The sequence below is a fragment of the Diadema antillarum genome, unplaced genomic scaffold (genome assembly GCF_040938485.1).
Source record: "Diadema antillarum isolate AM-2024a unplaced genomic scaffold, OU_Dant_1.0 seq00000225_RagTag, whole genome shotgun sequence".
Classification (NCBI taxonomy): domain Eukaryota; kingdom Metazoa; phylum Echinodermata; class Echinoidea; order Diadematoida; family Diadematidae; genus Diadema; species Diadema antillarum.
In genome coordinates, this window is record NW_027271277.1 from 4,662 (window position 1) to 26,912 (window position 22,251).

General features: G+C 38.6%; 2 protein-coding genes across 2 annotated transcripts; one reads left to right on the top strand and one right to left on the bottom strand.

The window, feature by feature from the left end:
• Positions 1-2,000: 2,000 nt before the first annotated feature.
• LOC139729213 (3-galactosyl-N-acetylglucosaminide 4-alpha-L-fucosyltransferase FUT3-like) lies at positions 2,001-5,809 on the bottom strand (the record flags this gene model as incomplete). Its single annotated transcript, XM_071640144.1, has 2 exons — positions 5,738-5,809; positions 2,001-3,146 (listed from the first exon to the last, which is right to left on the bottom strand). Coding segments are annotated over exons 1-2 (1,218 nt in total), but the record flags the coding sequence as incomplete, so codon positions are not given.
• A 6,694-nt stretch (positions 5,810-12,503) lies between these two features.
• LOC139729191 (3-galactosyl-N-acetylglucosaminide 4-alpha-L-fucosyltransferase FUT3-like) lies at positions 12,504-15,444 on the top strand. The gene is made up of 2 exons (XM_071640120.1): positions 12,504-12,802; positions 13,470-15,444. Exons 1-2 carry the CDS (start codon positions 12,740-12,742, stop codon positions 14,805-14,807), a joined length of 1,401 nt encoding a protein of 466 aa, XP_071496221.1. The 5' UTR covers positions 12,504-12,739; the 3' UTR covers positions 14,808-15,444.
• Positions 15,445-22,251: the final 6,807 nt, after the last annotated feature.

Sequence of the window (22,251 nt, forward strand, 5' to 3'; positions counted from 1 at the left end):
ACTGATGTTGTAGATTTTGCAGCCATGACGATGGGAATAATATCAAAATGAACTGTTTACTACCAAGCTCATGGTACGCTAACATGAAGGAACATCCGTAATCAAAAAGAAAGACATTTCCATATCAAGCAACTGTAAAACATTTAATACAGATGCATCAGAGCCCAGGGTCATGTCGATATTTTGTCAAAATCTCTTCGGTCATGTCGGTATCTCGAATTTAGATTTGGCATGATACGTAGATTGACAGTGGAATAAAACTTTGTGTAAACAATGATGACAAACGATACCAAATGAGAGAACAATCATTAATGAAAGCAATCGACAAAACAGAGTTTTGTGTTCTATGATGCAATGCTAAACGAACGAAAATTAGTTAATGACAGATCATTTGCAACACATGCGGGAATGACTGTGATTATTACCCATCCACGTAATTACAGTGAGCCCTGGGGGGCGTTTCATCAACGAGTTCGTCGGAGTTTTCACCGACAAATTTGCTATCAGCCAATCAGACCAAGGATTTCATTAGCTTTTAACAGTTGTCAGTGTAAATCCTTGCGTCTGATTGGCTGATAGCAAATTTGTCAGTGAAAACTCCGACGAACTCGTTGATGAAATGCCCCCCAGGTCTTCGAAGTGCCAAACTGAAGGCAATCTTGAATTAAAGCTTAGCGGTTTCTTGACAAGTTAATTGTATCTGCTCTTAAAAGTACTTTGACTTATCCTCATGATGCAACAGATGATTATCGTAGGACGTGTAATATAATGTTCTAACCTCTGGATCTGAAATACTCATTTAATGCTAGAATACTATCTAATGCTAGCATACTTATTTCAAATGTGTGCACAGAATAAAACATTCCATGAGTTCCCTCTATACCGACAGTTACAAGCTACACATTTTCATCTCAGAATGTAAATTGCAAATTTTATTTGTATTATCATCCAAAATTCTCCAGGATGAAACAAGTTAAACAGAGAATCATGGGTAGACCCTGCTTTAATTATACACAAGCATGACAAATTATTGAAGGGTGCATTAATGTCAGATAGAATATCCATGAGCAATGAGTGGCAACAGCTATACCTGTATACACTATATATAAAGAAAAAAAAAGATCATATTATTACTATACATTGTCTTTGATAACAACTATATAATATAGACTTCACTCAAGATACTCATTTCAATAGTGTCAGTCACAAAAAAAGGTATTCAGCGTAAAAACAAAGCCTTCACTTCAAAGGTATAATTCTATCTACATGTATTTCTTTCTAGTGCCACTTACGCCCCCCCCCCCCCCCTCGAATTCCGCCGGCCCTGCAAGTAACACACTACACTGTATGTCACAATGTGGGTCTATAGCAGAGAGCTCAGAGGCAGCGGATTAAACAGGAGATAACTATGACCAGTGCACCTGGTAGCCATTTCTCAAAAACCCAGGAGCATAATATCGTGTGCCTCGACATGGCGGTTACATTTTGCTCTTGACACACGTTACACAATACAGATTGCATTTTATCTTACATAAGAACAATTCAACACACCTCCAATGTAGTAATGACAGCGATGGAATCATAACAATAATGGTAATGACAGCGATAACAATAATGATTATAATTAAGCCTCAGCATTGATAACAAGCATTTTTCGTAGAATATGGATTGTAGTTTCCAGGACGAGAAAATGAGGATTATATTTTGATGATTTCCTGAATTAGCAATGAGCAACATAAAGAGAGGAGCACTAATCTGCTCTATCTCTGAACTTTGGTCAGAATGTGGGTTTTTTTTCTCATCACCGTGTTACTGCTTCTGAAGTGTTTTATTGACGATATTAAGTGGCCGTAAAATGTGCAGCCAAATTGTTTTCTGGTTTTTAATCATCTCCATGGGACCCATGTTTTCAATGATGATATTTGAGAAGTATTTTGTCCTTTGCGGCAACTCTGATACCACTTGGTTTCAGACAAGGGTTTTCTCTGTAACCTCCCAACCTTAACGTCCCGGATGTGAGGCAATAATCTGCACAGTGACTCCCTTCGAAAGGGGGGATATGCCTTCTTGATTGATCCCAAGCTCCTCCACTTAAAGTACTTGAGGTACAATCCGTCATTCTTGGCAACTACCTTAAGGTAATCGGCGAGCGCTTTGGGTGAAGCAAAGTCAGCAGCATGTATGTAGGAGCCTGGTGGAGCGAATTTGAGGAAGCTGACTTTTCTGGCGCCGTATACTACAGGAATGGTGTAATGAAGGAGGGCAGTTTGCCAGAACTGGTTCGTGATGTACTCTTGGCATTCTGCGTCTTCAAAGGCAATGAAAAACTTGTACTGACCCATTAGCATTCCACATTGTTCTGAATCCATGGGAAGACAAGTGAGATTGGTACAAGGGCCGTATCGGTCGATATGAATGTGTTTGGAGAGCTCGTTCAAGTATGCGTCTCGAGGCCAATATGTGTCCGTCCCACAGTTATTACCCATCCACGCCATTATTTTACGTTTTCCTGAATGATTTGGAATGACCACATTGGTGTCCATTGGTTCATCTGGAATGTAATACCCAAACGGTGTCGTCAGCTCAGATGCAGACATATATGTCCAAGAGAGATGAACGGGAAAGCTTCCAAGCTTGGGATTTAGTTTTATGGCTTTAAGTGGTGCTAACATCGACATGAAAACCCAGAGCTGGTTGGGTTTATGTAGGGAATCTGATTTCAGACCGTCTATCCTTCCTCGCAACGATGAAGGAGACAGACCAAAGATAACTACATCCCTGTGTTTGAGGTCAGTCTCATTGGCAGATACACTAACTTGGAGAGAGCATTGTACTTGCTTTGGCTCCGCATCACATTCAACCTTGATATCACGTCTATGCCCGGCAACTTTCTTCAATTGTGACGTCAGACTAACAAACTCAGACTGTCGACTCAGCAAAATTGGTTTAGCGAAGATGAGGACGTCATAGACGCACTCCGGAAGTGATCCGTCCGGAGCTGACAAGGCCACTCTGTCTTCCAGGGCTCCTTGGAACTTGATGACGTAGGGTGGATCGATGAGGTTGATGACTTGGAAGACGGCTACGACGGTGACGATTCCCAAGAAGAAGGCGTAGGGATAAAGACATGACCTGGACACCCATGCCTGTGTGCAGGAAACAGAAAAGTGCGTCTATCATATTGCTAAGAACTGTTCAGGATAACAAGTGATACAATCGAATAGTAATCTATCGTTCAGGTAATGAGTACAGCGAAATGTAAGCTCAAAACAGTCCTATAGGTCATACTTAGTCTGTCAGGTAGGCTGGAGGCGAAATCTTTCTCGTCGGAACCAATGGATTTTAATAATATAATTGTAGGGAATCCATGCCCAGATTGAAAGTTTATGCCCGGTCAATAACCTATTAATACCTCTACTTCTTGCACTGTCTTGTGGCCATCATTCTTAACATTTCTCGTGGTCTACTGACAGTCCATTCTCTACCCCATTTACTAATTCACGTCCTTAGATTTTTCTCCGACAAGCATCATTTTGTCACGTAGTCAACCCTTTCCCCCATCACCTAAATAATGCACTTTCACCATAAGCAGTGATATCATGTAACCACTCTATGTACAGTTCTTTCATGCTTTGTCTCCACATTAGCCGTGCCACGCATCCTTGTTGAATCAGAAGTCGTAAAATAGAAACACAACTAGAAATGTCGCTGTGGCGACTGGAATGCCTCCGCCATAATGCATGGTTCTCCACTAGGTCTACGTATAGAATGACTTGACAATGCGTGATGGCAGTTTGACATAACTGGGAAAATATTAAAATGACATGTTTGTCCCAAATGTGTTGATTGTTCACTTTCCTTGAACCAGGTTTAATTTGATGACTGGCTATTGTCTATCAAAAAGAGCAGGTATTGGGGTTTTGAAGAATTTTACTTGACTTTTGATCCTTTATGAATTGATTTATTTCCAAGGTATGGAGAAAAAGTGTAATTTCAGTATTACATAGTAAAATTTTAGCATTTTAACATTGCATTTGACCCTTGACTTTTCACCCTTATAACCCTAAATTCCCATGAGAATCACTGTCAGGCAGTACATGCATACATATGTACAAAGCTTCATAATGATAATGATACCTTGAGCGATTTTCGAGATATGGAGGAAGAAAATGAAATTTAGCATGTTCACTTGACCTTTAACCTTTTGGCGAAAACCTTTCCAAGCAAATCTCTATTGGGTAATATGTGTATACACTAAGTTTCAAGAAAAATCTTGCAGGCATTGCATGGATAGGCCTATGAGGGAAATAGTGAAATTTTGAGGAGTTGACCTTAACCTTTGACCCTTCACCCGGTGACCCCAAAATTCCCAAGATAATCTGTGCCAGTCAGTACATGTATAATTATGTACCAAGTTCCATGAAGACACCGTGAACCACTTCCGATATATATGGAGAAAAAAGTGAAATTTTAACATAATTATTCACTTGACCTTTGACCTCTGACCTTTGACCTCATAGCTCGAAACTCTCTCTAGAGAATTATTGGGTAATACATGTATACACTAAGTTTCAAGAAAATACCTCCGGCATTACATAGATATGGGGGAAATAGTGAAATTTTGAGCAATTGACCTTGACCCTTCGACCTTTGATCTTGATCATGTGCACCTTTAAGTTGATAGGCACAACTTTTCCTACTCATACACATACATGCCATGTTTCATTAGGATACCTCAAACGGTTTTTTAGTTACCCTGCCCACAAGATTGATTACGGACGGACGGACGGACGGAAGGACGGACAACCCGAAAACATAATGCCTCCGGCGACACTTCGTGGCGGAGGCATAAAAACATTTACGACATATTATTTACCAATAAGTAATTTAGCTTACCACCATTCTGTAATGACATTGAATAGCTGACAACATGACCATGGCGTAACTTACGCAGAAATCATTATTCGTTGTGTTTAATAAAAAGTCAAACTATAGCAATATAGCGGCAATCAGTCAACTTCTTGTTTGTTTGTTTGTTTGTTTATTTATTTTCTCAGAAAATACAAGGTGATAGTTCAATGATTTTAATGATATCTTCGTGTTTTCATTAAGGTAAAAGTAATGTTACCATAAGCACACAAAAATTAGGAAATGCAAGTGTTAGTGACGTCACAGACAAGAGACGGAGCTGAATGTCACTGCAGATTAGCATGATAACAGCCTTTGGAGTGAGGCAGAGAGTTAGTTTGTTTGTTTGTTTGTTTGTTTTTGTTGTTTTAAATCAAAAGGGAAATTGAACTATACCTCTCTCTGAAAGAGTATCATATTCAATCTGTTTTGAAAACTAGTGTCATATCTGAACACGGATTGTTAAATTCGTATACTTCATGAAGTATCGTAGGATGATTTTAGGAATGACATGGAAAGCGTTCACGTGTGTTAGTTCAGAGAGGTGGGAAGAGATCTTCCCATCTCTCTGGTTAGTTCCAGTATTACACTGTATATAGTAAAGCAAAATATACTTCCTTCACAGTCATCATTGCTCCTACCAATATATTGCTTTGCTTTATATATACCCAGCATAATGGTTCGATTAACTCATTAGACATTTTTCTCTTCAGTAGATGTAGACATGTTAGAAGTGAAATAGGAAAGTTGGTCACTCTCTCCCTGAGTCTCCCACTTTCCGGATTGAGTTAAAAGGAGACAGATGGATGTTTACCGTCACACAACTGACCAATAGCTGCATTGCCCGTCTGAGCGCCTCCAGAAAAGATTCCCATCTCGCACTCTTGGTGGCGCTTGTCATCATGATGCAGGGGATAAATTAGACTTGGTCAGGATGTCAGGAATCCCCGAAATCGGTTCGCGGCTTTTCATCAAGAACATTTTGAGTGTCTACCAACATCAGGATCTGTGATCATAGACGTCATAAAACAAAAGTTGGAAGCATTAATGCCATCAATATTTTTCATCAAATAATTCAAATACAATTGCAGGTTTTGTCCATTATCGGTATCAAATCATGCACACCAGGCTCGCTATATGGACAAATCGTATTGAAAATCACGTATATTAAACACACGCACTCAAACGCAAACGTATTCATACACTAACAAACATATACGTGTAAGTATGAATTATACTACAATTTTTAGTTAGTTGTAATTTGGAAACAATAATTATATTGAATGCCACCGTAGGCCTTTAAGACAGCAATATAAGAACATGGCGTATACAGTGTTTCTTTACTAAGATGCATTCTGACTTGATGTTTACCTGATGATCCCTACACGATAAAAGATACATTGCTGTAATTTGTTTTGTGGTTCCTTTTAAATTTTGCAGATCTTTTTCACAGATCTTCAATGCAAGCTATAATTCCAATCACACATTTTCCACTCTGAAGTCACACTTCATGGTTGCGCTGCAAATTTGGGTCAAAACCCACACGAAAATAAGGACTGAGCTAAATGTATTTGTAATGCAATTAACGTAATTGCTCGGCAATAGAGTGCACATGCAAATAAGATGGGATCAAAGTTTGATTTCTCTGTGAAACAGTGTGGCCACATTGACATTACGATTAACGTCCAAAGGTTCAGAGATACGCCACAACAAGTGCATAACACTAAACTGGTCAATTATGGAGATCGGGGGAAAGAAGAAACTCCTTCATGCAATATGATCATGATGATCGAACATTCAGTTATGTGTGTGTGTGAATTGATACCACCTAATATATGCAGCCACATAACGTGTACACAGTCATCCGCATGAGACACTCAGGAAATTATTATGAACTTCTTAATCAGTGTCTCGCATTTGTTACAGAAAATGCATCAGTTATCGTGATTCATTTATTCATGTAATGACTGATGATCGACCACACAGAAAGTAGAAAGCATTCGTAACATCGATGCCCCATCGACAGGTACGCAACCTTCTTAATATTGCCGCTGTGAACCAAGGCATGAAGAAATAATGATACCTGTACTGGACAACCTGTCGGCCTGTTGGCCCCTATGAAACCCAACCTGCCTTTGGGCAAACATAACTTGTTGACCAAAGTCGACATTTCAGTTCGTAGAAGTGGTTGCTTGGATCGAGAGGTTGGGCAAATTCATGCACGGCTGCTAGCACACATACCTATTCCACACCTAGAAAGAAGTGGGGATAACCGTCTTATAGTGTGCTGCGTTTATGATCGAGTCTTCCTAAACTCTTTCCTCAACCTGAAGCTATTATGACACCCATTTTATGCGATGTCCTTCTGCGATCAACAACTCCATGATCCTATTGTGAGTATGAAGAAACTGTTTTGACCTTCGTTTATTGTTCACGTTTTTTGAGTAGGTTTCATCGAAGTTAGTGCCTGGACTGCTTTAAGGCGTGAATGAGCAACACAATACGTGAGTTTTACGACCGTGTCGTATAAAGAGCAGTCTCAGGAAAGAGTTATTTGGCATTGGTAAAATGCCAAATTAATTCGGCCGTTTTGAATGCGAGCTCGTAAGGTCAAGAATTGAATACTAGTAATGAATTTTGTCAAAGAAAACGTCCCTCTTTTTGATATTCCCTCACTCTCTGCATATCGTAAGACATTATGTCATATGATATTGATATCATGTGCCATGGTTTCGTCAAGCAACCTTACTACCGTTTACGGAAACGCATCTTTTTTTAATTCCTTGATCTATTTCTGTTTTGTAAGTCTTGTATAATGTCCATTATTCCAGATTGCGTCGACATGTTATGGATCAGTCTGTTACTTCAAACCTTCTTTAAAGAGGCAAGACGAAAATAGTTGGCATAATAGTTATAAAACATCTCCATAATATGTCACATTGAAAACGATATTATACAAGCAGTACACATAGCGACTTAGCTATCAATCCCATTACTGCAGGGGCAACCTATAATAATCAAATAAAACTTCATATCTTGCCTTAAGAAAGTTATACAGTGATAATATAGGTCCGGTCAATGGAGGCCCACTGATTTTCAAAACCACACCTCTGCATATACCAAAGTCAGTATGATAGTGATGATACATTATTACACACTGTATAGCAAAGTAAATTAGGACCATGCCTTCTGCTGAACAAGGTTGTTTCGAAGAAGGACGAGTCTACTCTTTGCACTGTAGCCGGGGATTCCAATGGCATTTAACAGAGCGTCACGAAGCGTTGTCATTTGAATGTTTTCACGAAAACAAATATGTCATTTAGGCCTACAGCTAGCTAAACCACGAATACTTGCAACGTGACTACTCTCTTTCTTGGCTATTTGGAACAGCAAATATAGCGTGTTGCTATATTATTATGAAAGTACTCAAAACGTGTTGATATCAGCGCTACAAGGCAATTCCGATGGACCCTCATTTTTCATTGCCCAATGAATATGCAAAAAAACAAAAACAAACAAAGAAACAACACAAAATAAAATACACTTCTGGACTTAAACCCATTTTCCTAGAAGACTGGCACTTATCCAGGGAGAAAGGACTTAAACCTTCTGTTGAACACTTAAAAGGGGTTAAATTTTCCTTTACTGCACACAGAAAGTTCGATCGTTTGAATCTTGCATTTGAATGGTGAGAGCTAAAATTGAGGCGATGAAAGCAGATGGCATGTAATCATCTATCGTATATTGGTACTCCAGAGGGAAAAAAAACAACAAGTTTACACATTGTTATCTAAACTCATAATAACTCACGTTTCTTCATTATTTTGTATTATTACATAGATCTGATATTTGATTTTTTAAAATGCTACTAGAATAATGCGCACGATTTGTTTGTGTGTTGCTGTTTATTTTTTTTTTATCGCATCATTACAATGAAATGTATGAGTAGTGGTTTTTATGTATGATTGATCCAAATATAAAACCCACTTCACCTCTTTGCGCACAATCATGTCATACTGACTATTCATTTTCAGTGCTGACACATCGATTCCAATGCATATGACGTCATGACCCTTTAGAATAATCGTATTACGATTAACCACAAATCTTGCAATAGTTGCAACATTGATGTGATTCATGCATTTGAGCATTGCAGTCAACTGTTCCTTTTAAATTTGGCCTACTTGATACTACATATGGCCGACAACTGGTGATTGCGGTGATTTATGATCGAGTCTAGAACTACTTTGTGATGTCATGATCACGCTTGTATACCTAACAACTCAACTCAAATGTGCAGCCTTGTCCATTGGCTAACAGACATGACAGAGACGGTCGATACTGTACTATCCTTCTCTTTTCTACAAGCTAATCTCTGCTGCAAGCGGGAAACAGAAACAATAACCACACAGTCTAAAGACGTTCTTCCTCTAGGCAGTCTCTTTGTTTTATCGTGTCTCATCATATCTGTTAAAATCCGTCTGTCAACAGCTATTATAACGTCCGTCTCTATTTGCAGGCCGTTCTTGTTGAATTGCATCCATTGTTTGTCTTCTTGGTTGAACTCCCTTTCCCATTTTTCCTTATATCTTTCTTGCCCAGCCCTTCCACTCTCGTCCCCTTACTTTCTTTATGTGGGCCTTTATCTTTTCTACAATCACCGTTCCATTGTCCTGCAATCGGAGTCAAGTGTCATAGCTTTTCTCAACTGAATGTTTACCCGCCACTTATGACGTTGGAAACCATGGTCTCACCATCCAATGCGTTTGTGGGAAGCGGGATAAATATCAAGCACCACGCTGTATGCATGCTGTATCAGGTGTACCAGAGTATGCGAATGATAAGAACGAAGTATAGATAGATAGGGCCTATTACTAGTAATCGATCCTATTGGAAACAAATACTCAAAATACTCATGTTACTGACATTCTTATAACACTTTTGATGCTGGCATTGGTCATCTATATGTTTGTGATCATATTCATAGCATGTGGTTGATAATCCATTTTTTAAAGAAACGAATACATGCAGGGATACTATTTCAGTCATGACACTCTTTATTGTTGCCGTCGTCGTTGTTATTATTATCATCATTATCATCATTATTATCATTTTGATTTTTGAGGGGCGTATCATTCAGTTGTTTATTTACGCCTAGATTGAAACGTTGGATGCAATAGTTACACGTTTATTTTAAATGCGTTGTAAGGACGATGTAGTTATGTGGATTATTGAATGTAAAAACCCTCTATCCTCGATATCTGAGAAAATTCAAGTAACATCTAAATAATGTGCGCCATCACGCCTTGGGATAGAGATTTTATTTTGGTAAATCGGAATATCTGTTTACGTAGCAATAATAATCCGCTGTGCTGTATCATCTTACAAGTGTAGCTGCATAAATCATCACTTTTGAGGGAAAGGGTTGTTAAATCATTGATCAAAAGCACGATTTTATGATGTCATTTTGCACAAACCGACGGGAGCGATAGAAGGTGATGGCATCATCTAAGGAAATTTGCAAAGTGGCAGAATTGAGTTGTAAGCAATATCACTATATTCCATTGCCTGTCGGTGAAAACACATTAAATTTTAACATTTGTTGATTTTCATATCCTAAGCCCGATTTTGATGAAACTTCTACATCTTTTTTTTCTGATATTTACTCTATGAAAGTTCAAATGTCGCGTAGAATTGAATTTCATAGTAAGCCTATTCCTTTGTCTCTACAAAGAGTGACCGCTGTCGTCACTTTAAAGAATAGCACTTTAGATAACACTTATTATGTTGAAAACATGTAATGCTAGTAGTGTCCATGCTTGGTCTAAGCTTTACAGACCTTTTTCCCGTACCCAAATAACATAATTAATCGAATAATGACTACTCTCAGGAAACCAATGTTGTCTTCTAGCTAGCGTGCGTATGACGACGTCCAAGTTTGTGATCGAAAACGCAAATTTTACTCGACAGCAACCAATAGCTTTAGTCTAGTTCACTTCTAACTAATTCACTTCTAAGGTGAGTTCTTTTTTTTTTCTTGTACTTAAAAAACAACAACATGGAAGGTCAAAGTAAATCAATAATCAATTATTCCGTCACATCCAGGTTGAGACAAAGCTACACACTGTACATAAACACTGCAGCAGGCCCGGGGAAGTATAGCCAGCGTAAAATCACAGTCAAACAGAGCTGTTGAAGAATAACTGACAGTACATATAAGAAGCTCTTCTAGAAGTGAACGTAATCTGAGATTTAAAGCCAAGTATTGTTATCTTACCTTTGATTCATTTCCCATGTCTAGTAATACTGGACAAATCACACTAGTCTTGGAACAACCAATATGCTACGTAGATCGTGTCATGTCGCAGCCTTTCTAACTTAAAAATGAAAGAATGTGGGCACCTGTTTCTACGGACGCCTTCCTACCGTCAATCTTTTCCTCGAGTCCCATCTCTTAACTCACCAGATATTTTAAGTAAGGCGTATTGTTGACTCTTGTTTGCTTTTTCCCCCGTAGGGCTGATATCCCTTGATTGAATGGAGAAAAAAAAGTCGTGTGCCCATTCATAAATGACAACCGTAGGCAGGTTGAGAAAGGGGCCTTACAACTCCTTCAAGAAGCCTGGTAAACGTGATCATCAAGTGACAAGAAGACAGCAGCCTACCGTTACGTAATTAGCAGACCGTCCTTACTCTGGCTTAGCGCATAACAAAGGGCAAATACTGGTGAACCACTTGTTTGTTTCCCCAAATCACCTTTCAACGAACCGGAGAAATAATGCCTGTACAGCTAACAGGCGCTGTAAATATTCGGGCATGTATTCGTAAGACTTCTATAGAATGGCCGACAGATAGGCCTATGTCTGCTATACAACATAATTGTTCACAGTAGGCAGTGGAAGTGTTTTCTACACGAGGCCTTTAGCGCCGCTGTACAGATTGTTCCCTGAAGTGTAAAAAGCGGAAGGCGAGGCGTTTCAAGATGCAGGGCGCCGTGAGTAGTATATCAGACCTAGTACGGATGCATACTGTTTTTTCTCAGATCCGTAGACCGAGGTATTCATAATCGTGTCGGGGTATGAAGGGAACCCTTCAAATAGAACATGTGTATTTCTTAGCATGATCGCAATACGACCTGTGAATCGGATGATTAACGGCGTATGTATTCACCGGTCTATTATGTATACACTTCACCCATGCAAACATTAAGTTCCACAATTAAAGGTTTCTAAAGGAGAGTATGGTTACTCAAGATGTAATGCAATGTGATATTATGCAGTGTATAATGACCTGTCGTTTTAATGTGGGTACCATATTGGAAGATTTAAATATTTGTATCCTTTACGAATAATATCAAGGCGATAATGAAATGCATTGTGGTGGGAAAATAAATAGCCAAAATATAGAATTGAGATACAGATGTGTTGAAGAACGTTCCTTCCAGCCACTGTAGTTGATGTCTAAGTTTGAACCAATAAACACTAACCGTGGCATATTCTACTCTCAAGTACGGTTCCACAGACTCAGTGACAGTTACTTTCTTATAGTATTGCTTGAAGTGAAAATGCTTTGACGGCATATACAACAAATGAAAACTCTTCCGAGGATCTTCACTCATGCAATTTTCTCCTCCAAGAGTCCATGAAAATAACATAAGGGGATTTGTCCAGTATAATTTGTTGTGTTTTTATCTTACTCATTGATTATTTTGGATTTAAAGAATCAATATGTTTTGTTTTCATTTGAAATATCCTGATCTTTTGTTATTTTGGATTTCAGATATTGACGTTATTCTGACCGGAGACCGTTCCTGTATTCCTAACGTGACCTGATGAACGGAGAGTCTAGACAGCCAGACACGATGGGAGCCAGCAGAACGTGTAAAAGATTACTGGTAACTTTTTGTTTTACATGTCTACATTTTACAGACAATAAAACAAGCATTGGTATGATCAAGTCATGTGAATGTCAAATGTCAATTGATATTGTTGGTGCTTGAGTATCGGACATTTGAATAAAAACTTTTAGGACTATATGTTTATTGAAACTAAAATTTTCAAACTCACTTTTCAATAATTTTCAAGATAATTTGAGTTATTTCATTCAATCGTTTATTGTCTTTATTTCGATTTTTCGATTTTTATCCAGAACACCTTCAATATGGCAAGGCTTGCGAAGCCGTTTCATGTTTAATTGATTGTTTTTCGAGGGTCCTGTTTGAGCATACACCGACATACTGTGGTACATTTATTAAGACAAAACAGAGTACCATCGACAACATACTATAAAATGACATAAAGGTGACATAAGTGTCAAAACATAAAGATAACATGTAATATTTTACGTTTTAAGACAACATGACATAATCAAACATTACATTTATTATATCCAATATGAAAAACATACCGACACGTAGAAGTATACATAGACGTATATATCTTTCCTTTCTTTTCATATTTAGCATGATTCTTTTTGATTATCAGTTCAGAATCAGCAAACAAACATTTTGTTGATGATATGTAATCGTTAGATTATGATTGTCATTGTTCTGATTTCTGCAGTGCCGGCGAGTGAGTCTCCTCCACCTCAAGGCCACAGCTATAATTCTTGTCTGCATCTTTAGCTTCTTGACCTATACTTACATCGCAGTACCGGGCACGGGGCATCACAAAAATGGCGCCAGCAGAGACAACGTTCGAACTAACCAGGAGCCAGAGTTACGTGATACACAAAACGGCGATGAAACGAGAACACATCTTGGAAAACGCCAATCAAGCAAGGTGTCTCGAAAATCTCAACTGCCTAAAAATGTTACGCGTCGTTTATACATTTACTGCGAAATGAGAGCAATATTGACTTGGCACGAACTCCAGGACTTGGTTTTGTGCGTACGGGTGAAAGAAGGCGAGCCAGATACCAAGCCCTGTATGGTGCGCTGTCCAAACCATGATCAGCAATTAGAGATAAACCTTGGAACAGACTTGCAGGAAGCTAGGACCATGGATGGAATCTTGTTTGGTCTGTCTCCTTTCACCATGGTTCATTCTTTTCAAAAGGTTCTTGGCTACACACCACCAAGTGGCCAGCTGGTGGTATTTTACAGCATGGAGAACGCGCTACGCATGCATAAATGGAACTCCCGACTTGGTATCATGAAGTATCATATAGATATGACTTACGGTTCATATTCCAACATCAGCATCCCATACGCGTATTTCCAACCATACGAGCACAAAAATACTAGCATGGTGAATAGAAACTGGCTGGAAGGAAAGACAGAGCTTGTTGCGTGGATGGCCAGCAATTGCAAAGAGGTTTTTTGGCCTCGAAATGAATTCATAACCGAGCTTCAACGATTTATCACTGTCGACACGTATGGTCGTTGCGGAAACCTCACCTGCCTTCCGCGCCTATCTGAAAAGTGTATTAAAATGTTGAAAAAGTACAAGTTTTACCTCTCAATAGAGAACTCAGAGTGTGACGATTACTTGACAGAAAAGCTCTGGGCGTCGGCTCTCGAAAACGACGTCATCCCTATCGTGTACGGTCCACGAAAGGCTGACTATGAGAAGTATGCTCCACCAAAGTCGTACATTCATGTCAGTGACTTTTCCTCGGTAGAGGAGCTGGCTCGATATATCCTGCGCGTGGCAGGCGACGCCAAGCTGTACAACAGCTACTTCCGATGGCGGGAAGATGGAACAGTCTTCCAAAAATACCCCAAGCTGCAGACGCATTACTTTTGTGACGTGTTACCTTACTTGGACTCTGTTCCAAATCACAGAACGCAGCTGAAGGACTCGGAGTGGTTTAACTCTTGCAGGCACGATATCAAGATCTACAAAAGACACAATTTTACTGAAATCCAACGGCTGAGCGAATGGAAACCCTGGAAGTAGATGTAAATGGGCCTGTATTTGAAGGAAACATGCTAATAAAGTAGAAAGAAGCTAGTATGCGTAGTACTTCCAGAGATCATTTCCAATATGCATTCGAACATCCTTAATAACTGTCTCATGAGTAACTCCGATGAAAAACTGAAAGTCTGCAAGACCTCCAATACCTGCAATTCAATGCGTTGGTATCCTCAAACTTTTCTCAGGTACCCTTGGATTAAAGTAGGTATCGTTTACAGAAGAGCCCAAACCAGCGTTGGCTCTGAAACGTAAAACAAGAAGTGGCCAAGTTAACAAGTGAAAATATCTCAGAAGGCCTAAATGTTCAAAGAGGAACCTAACGTGTACAAGGTCTTTGTGGAGAGCTCTAGAGATCCTCACACAGAGTTTACAGTTCGATTCCTACCCAGTGCATTACATGTTATCCTTGGACATGGTGTTTCATTGGATGCACGTCAAAAGTCCGACACCCGAGAGTCATACAACTTATGAGCCGTACGATCCACGAGTCATAAAGTCCACGAATCATACGTATCACGAGCTATACGATCTACCAGCTCAACACTAGATCCACGAGCTTGACGATAGGATAACAAGGCTCACTAGCCCGACACTATAGGCGAAACAGACCGACATGACACTACCGGGCTAAATGAACACAGTGCCGGGCTCGTAGGCCTTTTTTTTTTGCCTAATGTCGAACTCATGGGCCTTACCTCGTTTGCCTATCTTCAAGTTGGTAAGATTTTGGTGTTGTTGTTTTTTTTGCGTATAGTGTCGACCTCATGGGCTGTATCTTAAAGGGATGGTACAGTATTGGTGGAGATGAGAATTGGTCTTTTAACTTTTTGCGAGATACCAAGAAAACACTTATTATATAGTACAGAGCATACCATTTTAAGAGGAATTCAAAGTTTATTTGATGAAAATCGGGTTTGGAATGATGGAAACATCCAAAAACAAAGTAAAACAAAGCGATCGTAATAAAGTGTGGGTCCCACACTTTATCAGAATCGCTCTTTTTTGGATATCTCAGCCATTTCAAAACCAATTTTCATCAAATAAACGTTGAATTCCTCATAGAATTACATGCTCTTTCATATTTCATAAGAGGTTTCTCATTATCTCACCAAAAAATGTTAGAAACCTGAAATTAGGTCTCAACCGAAACTATACAATCCCTTTAACGACTCGTTGGCTATTTGACTTGTGGGCAGTGTTGGCGCCATAGCAATAGAAGGGATAACAATAAAGAGGCTACCCAAGCTATTTTAGGTCACAATATCATCGTCATTCCTATCTATAAAGTGTTATTCAAAATCCAATGTGGCCTGTTTTTTATTTCTTTGTTTTGTTGGTTTTTTCTCTCTTTTACTTTAACGTGCATGTGCACAGATGTCCAAGTTTTACTATTTATTTGATCGAGAGTCGTTTGCCTGGGATGCAAAGAAACGTCTTGCTGGCATTTATCATTGATTTATCCAATATTTAAAAGTTTCTGTCAACTAAATACACTGTAGGTTGGAAATATCATTGGATGTTGCAGTCGTATAAGATGATATACTGTAATGCATGCAGTGTGTAGAGGCAATTAAAGGTTTAGATAGAGGGACACTCCACTTCACTCCACCATGTTCAAGTTGGTGACACAACATTTGCTCCTGTGAAAATGAATCTGGTCTTAGAACTTAGGGTTAGGGTTAGGGTTGTGATAGGGTTTTAGGTTTAGTTTGATGTGAGGATAAGGATTATTGTCAGGGTTATGATGTTTGTCGGTAGAATTTATGTTTGGCTTAGAGTGCAGATATGTCATGGGAGCAATGCCGGGTGTTGTGGCGTGCGCCTGTAATTCAGCTGTACTTTGGGGGCCATGAATACCCACCCACATAAGAAAACGGGCGAATGATGCCGACCCCTCGTGGTTCGCCCCAAGTGACTAGCAGTAGTCAGCAAACGGTATCAGCAGACACATTGTGCCATACGCTTGAATGAATGGGAGCAATTGCCGCAGGAGAAAAAGGTCATGGAACCGCTCAAGTTAGACTACAATAGAAACCAAAGAATAAACGTAACCAAACGGATCAACCAAAGAATAAACGTAACCAAACGAAACGGGTCCATTTCTATCGCACAAACATGAACTACATGGGAATTAAAAGTTTCGTATGTTGTACAAAAACAGTGATACGTGTTTCAATAACATTTACACACCCTAACAAGTTGAGCAAGACTTTAGTGGTATCAACTAGTCTCACACTGCTTCAAACGGTTTGTTTTAACAAGATATCTGCTGCATAAAAGTCATCAACTTACTCCTAAAGTTGTGTTACCATGAACAAATGAACAACCATGATGTTAGAGACAATCTTCAGCAGTATAGCTCGTCACTAGTTAATTTTCCATATATAAACATGATTAAAGTCTTATAAATGAAGAGATTTCATCATGTAGACGTCCAGCAATATGTCCAGCATGCATGTCAAAGTTTGTTTTTAGTCATTTGTTACTCAATGATATTCATTTTTTAATCTTATTTGTTCATGTGAAGAATCCATTCCCTGTGATTCTACATTGCATTATAAGAATTCCTAAAATTAACAAAGCGTTATATAAAATGTCTGAAATGGTATTGGGTGTATAGCAGTGCCATAAAAGAGCAACCTCTGACAATCCACGATTGATTCTGAGTGCGAAGATGGAGTTTTTGATATTTTTTTTTCGCACGACATGTATGTTTATGCAGCATTAAGTATGAAATGCAAATGTGAAGAAAACTCGATGATACTGAAATGTTTAGAGGCATGTCATTTTACGCAATTCCTACAATTACCTGCAATGTTGTTTGTTTTATTGACTTATCATGGGATCAATGAAATTGGACTCTCTGGAATCTGAACACTGACATAAGGACACGAGAAGCTTGTGCTGGTCAATGATTTTATTCTGATCTTCTAAAATTATAGAAGTGCAGTATACTGTTAACATTTTTAACATAAAAAAATCACGTATTATGTAGGATCTCAATAATATGTAAAATGAATGTAAGAAATTGTCTCCTTCTTCTGGTCCATTTAAGCTTGTAAATCTTAGAGGTAAACAATCATTCAAACCAAACGACTTTGAAAATAATGTCAGTTTCTTCTCCTGTTCGACATTTAATTGTTCAATTGGTGCTTACAATATGAGACTTCGGTCGATGGAGAAAGGATATTCGCATAATAATGTCATTGTCTTTAAGTTGTTACTTTACAGCCAATGTTTTGAATCTGAACTTTCAATAGCACGTCTTATCATGATAGTGCCTGACTTCCAGGAACAACAATTGTGGTTTCGTGTTAATCATGAACGTATAAGTGACAGCAATTTTGTGGCACAGATCATTCCGACTGATGAGCCGTCCGACCGGCCAAAGAAACTGCAGTCTATGAAAAAAAAAAATGAGTGTCCATTGTCTTTACTGTCATAAAAGCGTGTATAGTATGCATTTGCATAACAAGGTACTCCAAAGAATGGCGAACAATGAAAAACAATTTAAAATTTGTTAATGTGCTGCAATGGATGAGTATGTTCATACGTAACTATGTATAGTTATGTGTGTTTGTGTGTGTGTGCGTGTGTGTGCGTGTGTGTGCGTGTGTGTGCGTGTGTGTGCGTATGTATGTGTATGTGAGAACGATAACTTTGTATCCCATGACTTGTTTCTCAATCAATATTGCAGTAAAGTTATACATAAACCAGCATTAGAATTGTAATGCCAATTTTGTTGAAAAACAACAATGCCGTATCCTGATTCCGCCTGATTCTGATAAATTGAGATTGGATATCATTCCTGAATCGGGTACCCATGTAGCTAGAGCTTGTAGCAAAGTAACAGCCCATTTCATTAGCAAAAATTTACAGCTAAACGTAAAAAGTGCGAAGTCCAACCTATATAATCTAAACAAAGAATATATAGATATATATACATATACATACATTTTATTATATATGTATATATATATATATATATATATGTATATATATATATATATATATATATATATATATATATATAAACATGTTGCCGAAAATGCATTACCATTTTTATTTCTTCATTATATATATTTATATATATAAAGGTTCGGTTGATTCGTATCATACCTCGTATAGCCCAGGGGCTAAATTGCGTACAACATTACAAATCCTATGTACAGACAAATTCAGACCTTCAGACAGTTAAGAATATAGCATTTACACACGTATGATAAAAATGAGTGAGAAAATATCGTCATTACAATAGTATTATCAAACTAAAATAATCATCCTAAAATGTGCATATATAAACTAAAATATCCCCAAATATGCATATTTTAACTAAAATGCTTCATAGCCTACACTTCTGATTTTTTATTACTACTACTACTACTATAAACTTAAGTTGATGCATTTATTTCTGAAGTTACGAGCTCAAGTTCATTTTCGCATTAACGAATCTCATTCCAAACAAATCTATTTCATTTTTGGATTAACAAACCCACATTCCTTTTTCAAACCGATAAACCTTTTTCTTGCATTAACAAACCTCATTTGTAACAATATGAATATCTGAAAAAAAAAAACACACCATCGAAACAAAAAGTTGTAACCAGATGTACATGAAACGGAAATACATGGGTATGCAGAAAAAATTAATACAGAGAGAGAGTTTGTATGTGTGTGTGTGTGTGTGTGTGTGTGTAAGTGTGTGTGTGTGTGTGTGTGTGTGTGTGTGTGTGTGTGTGTGGGTATTACTACGTGGCAGGGGAGGGGGGCGGAGGGAAAATTCTATACCTGCACCCCTATTCTTTTCCTTTGAATAAGGGTTACAAAGTGTACGTGAAATAGCATAGTATGAAAGTCGTTCGTGTGCTAGAGCGTCCCTCTCACCACGCTTGGACGCGTCTGGTATCTTGAAGCTACCGATACGGAGTTTGTTACACGGGATTTGTAGGTGGCGATCAATGGCACGGTGACTCCATTTTGTAGTACGTGTACACGGCCCACAGTGTGATGAGCGGAATCTTTGTTGTTCCTGTTAGCTATCGTTGTGACAGCATCACACAGAGAAGGCAAATATAAGGTATGTATAAGACAACAATTTCTTTATGTTTGCCCTGACCAAAATCTCAATTTCTTATTATATCTGAAAGTCAGGAGAAACCAGTAATTGTTGAGTGTGTGTGTTTTTCTTTTTTTTATGTGTGTGTGTATTAGCATTTGTAAGCTGGCCGCATGTTCATACAAGTTAAATGCGGACTTTCATCAAACATATTTGGATGCTTGCTAGATTCAGCAGTGACGCCACTGACGTTGTTTTACTTGTTGCTGTCGTTCTTATTTCCAGCATTATCTCAACTCGTGATGAACGGCACCGTAAAAAATCTATATTTGTTGGAGTTTAAGTGGTGTAAATGCCAGATTTTGTCCTGAATGTTTATATGTGGAATTGAATGTTCTCATGTACCTGTATAGTAAAGCACACACACACACACACACACACACATATATATATATATATATATATATATATCAGACGAATAAAAGAAAGTCTTTGTGATTTCTCACACCTTCAGACTGATCCAAGCAGGACAGTGGAGATGGGTATGATAACCTCGATTATTAGTCTGAAATTTAGACTAGAATACAACAGAGCATTGTTTTCAGTATAATGTTATAAGATCAATAGCTGCACGTAGCTCCTTTGCACTTGTCTACGTGATCAGTATTAGTTATTGCATCATAAGTTGCAGGGGCGAGTAAAAATGATGTAAAGACCAGCCATAAGATGGTGCAGGACGCGGATGATGAGTACACGACTATGCATACTGTATGTCCGTCTCTGTAAGAGACTGTCTTCGTAGGTTTGCGGTCCAGACTAGCACATGTGGTTTGTCTCAAATTGTATATCCCTATATGGAGATTTCAATATGATAATTATTTGGGAAACAACACAAAAACCGTCAGTAACGTATCAGAACTCATGAATCCAAAGCTCTAGTGTTAATAGGAGCTCAAGAATTACTTCTCAGAAAGATCCTTTGATACAAGTCATAGGCCTAAGATACAGGCTGCGCCACTGATTTCCCTCAACAGTTGCTAAGGCTGTTATGTCTATACGATATCTCTCACACACATAGACACAGCACACACACAAACACGCACACACACACACACAAACACTCACACGCACACACACACACACACACACACACACAAACACACACAAACACACACAAAATATCCAAAACTAATTCACTGACAATTACTTCACACAAAATTCCCATTCTGAACCTACATTCAGGAATTCAAATTCTGTTTGGTTAGTTAACATTATTTTGTACAGTTTTATTTTTTGATCTTCTTTTTCTTTCTTATTTTATTTGAACAAAAATCGTCCGAATCATTTTTTCCTTTAAGTGTTGTGAAGACTATGAAAATAAAAACAGTGATTCATTTGAGGAATGTAATCTACGACTATGTATATGATTTCAGACATTTTTTTATAATTTCGAAAGCAGAGAGCATCTATTATTCTCTTTGGCGTCGTTGGGAGTATTTACTCCCATGGGAGTATTTACTCCCATGACATGTTGTAAAAAGTATCTCTAAAATGAACTAAGAAAATTGCACTTTGTCATCTGTGGCGAACAGTACAATGCAAGACATTAAAGAGGAATTTCACTCTAGTTTAGCTAACTGTAATGAACAGAGTAAAACCGTTATCAAAAGAAAAATAGTACCGGCCGCACAGAAACGATGTAAGTTGGGGCTTACTTCGTTCCATCAGATGATCGCATTCGCGTCGGGTGGTCGCGTTTACAACACGACCTGTCGTAGATTACATATCCTAATATACGAAGGGTCGGGTGGTGCATTTGAGAGTCAGAGCCCTATTATTTACGAAGTATCGGGTCCAGCTTACCCGAATTTTGCGAAAAAATCCAGTGCAAATTTACGAATATTTGCGTGTTTTACGCGATAGTACTGCTATGCCTTTACTCTGAGAAAAAAATTCACAAGCGTTCGTACACAAGCTAGCAGCACAGTAACTCATGGCACTGTTAGTTAGTTGATAAACATCACCACTGCTGTAAGCTTCTGTGCGGCGTTTAATCCTAAAAGGGCCGGGAGCGGAATCCGCCCCTCCCCCCCCCCCCCCCCCCCCGACGTTTCGCGCTAAAATCCTGTAACGCGAGAAGGCCTCGTCGCGAGGCTTCTTGACTTTGTTTGTTCAAGTCTCGCGCAACTTTTGAGACCAAATTTGCAACGTCCGCGCATATTTTTGCGAGGCCACGCCCATTTTTGTAACGGAATGTTGCCCCAAAACGGGCACAATTTTGTGATGTTGTGTACATTTCCTATGGAAAACAGTGCTCTGTCATGAAAGTCATAAAAACCTGATTATTTTTACAATTAATCACTTTCATTG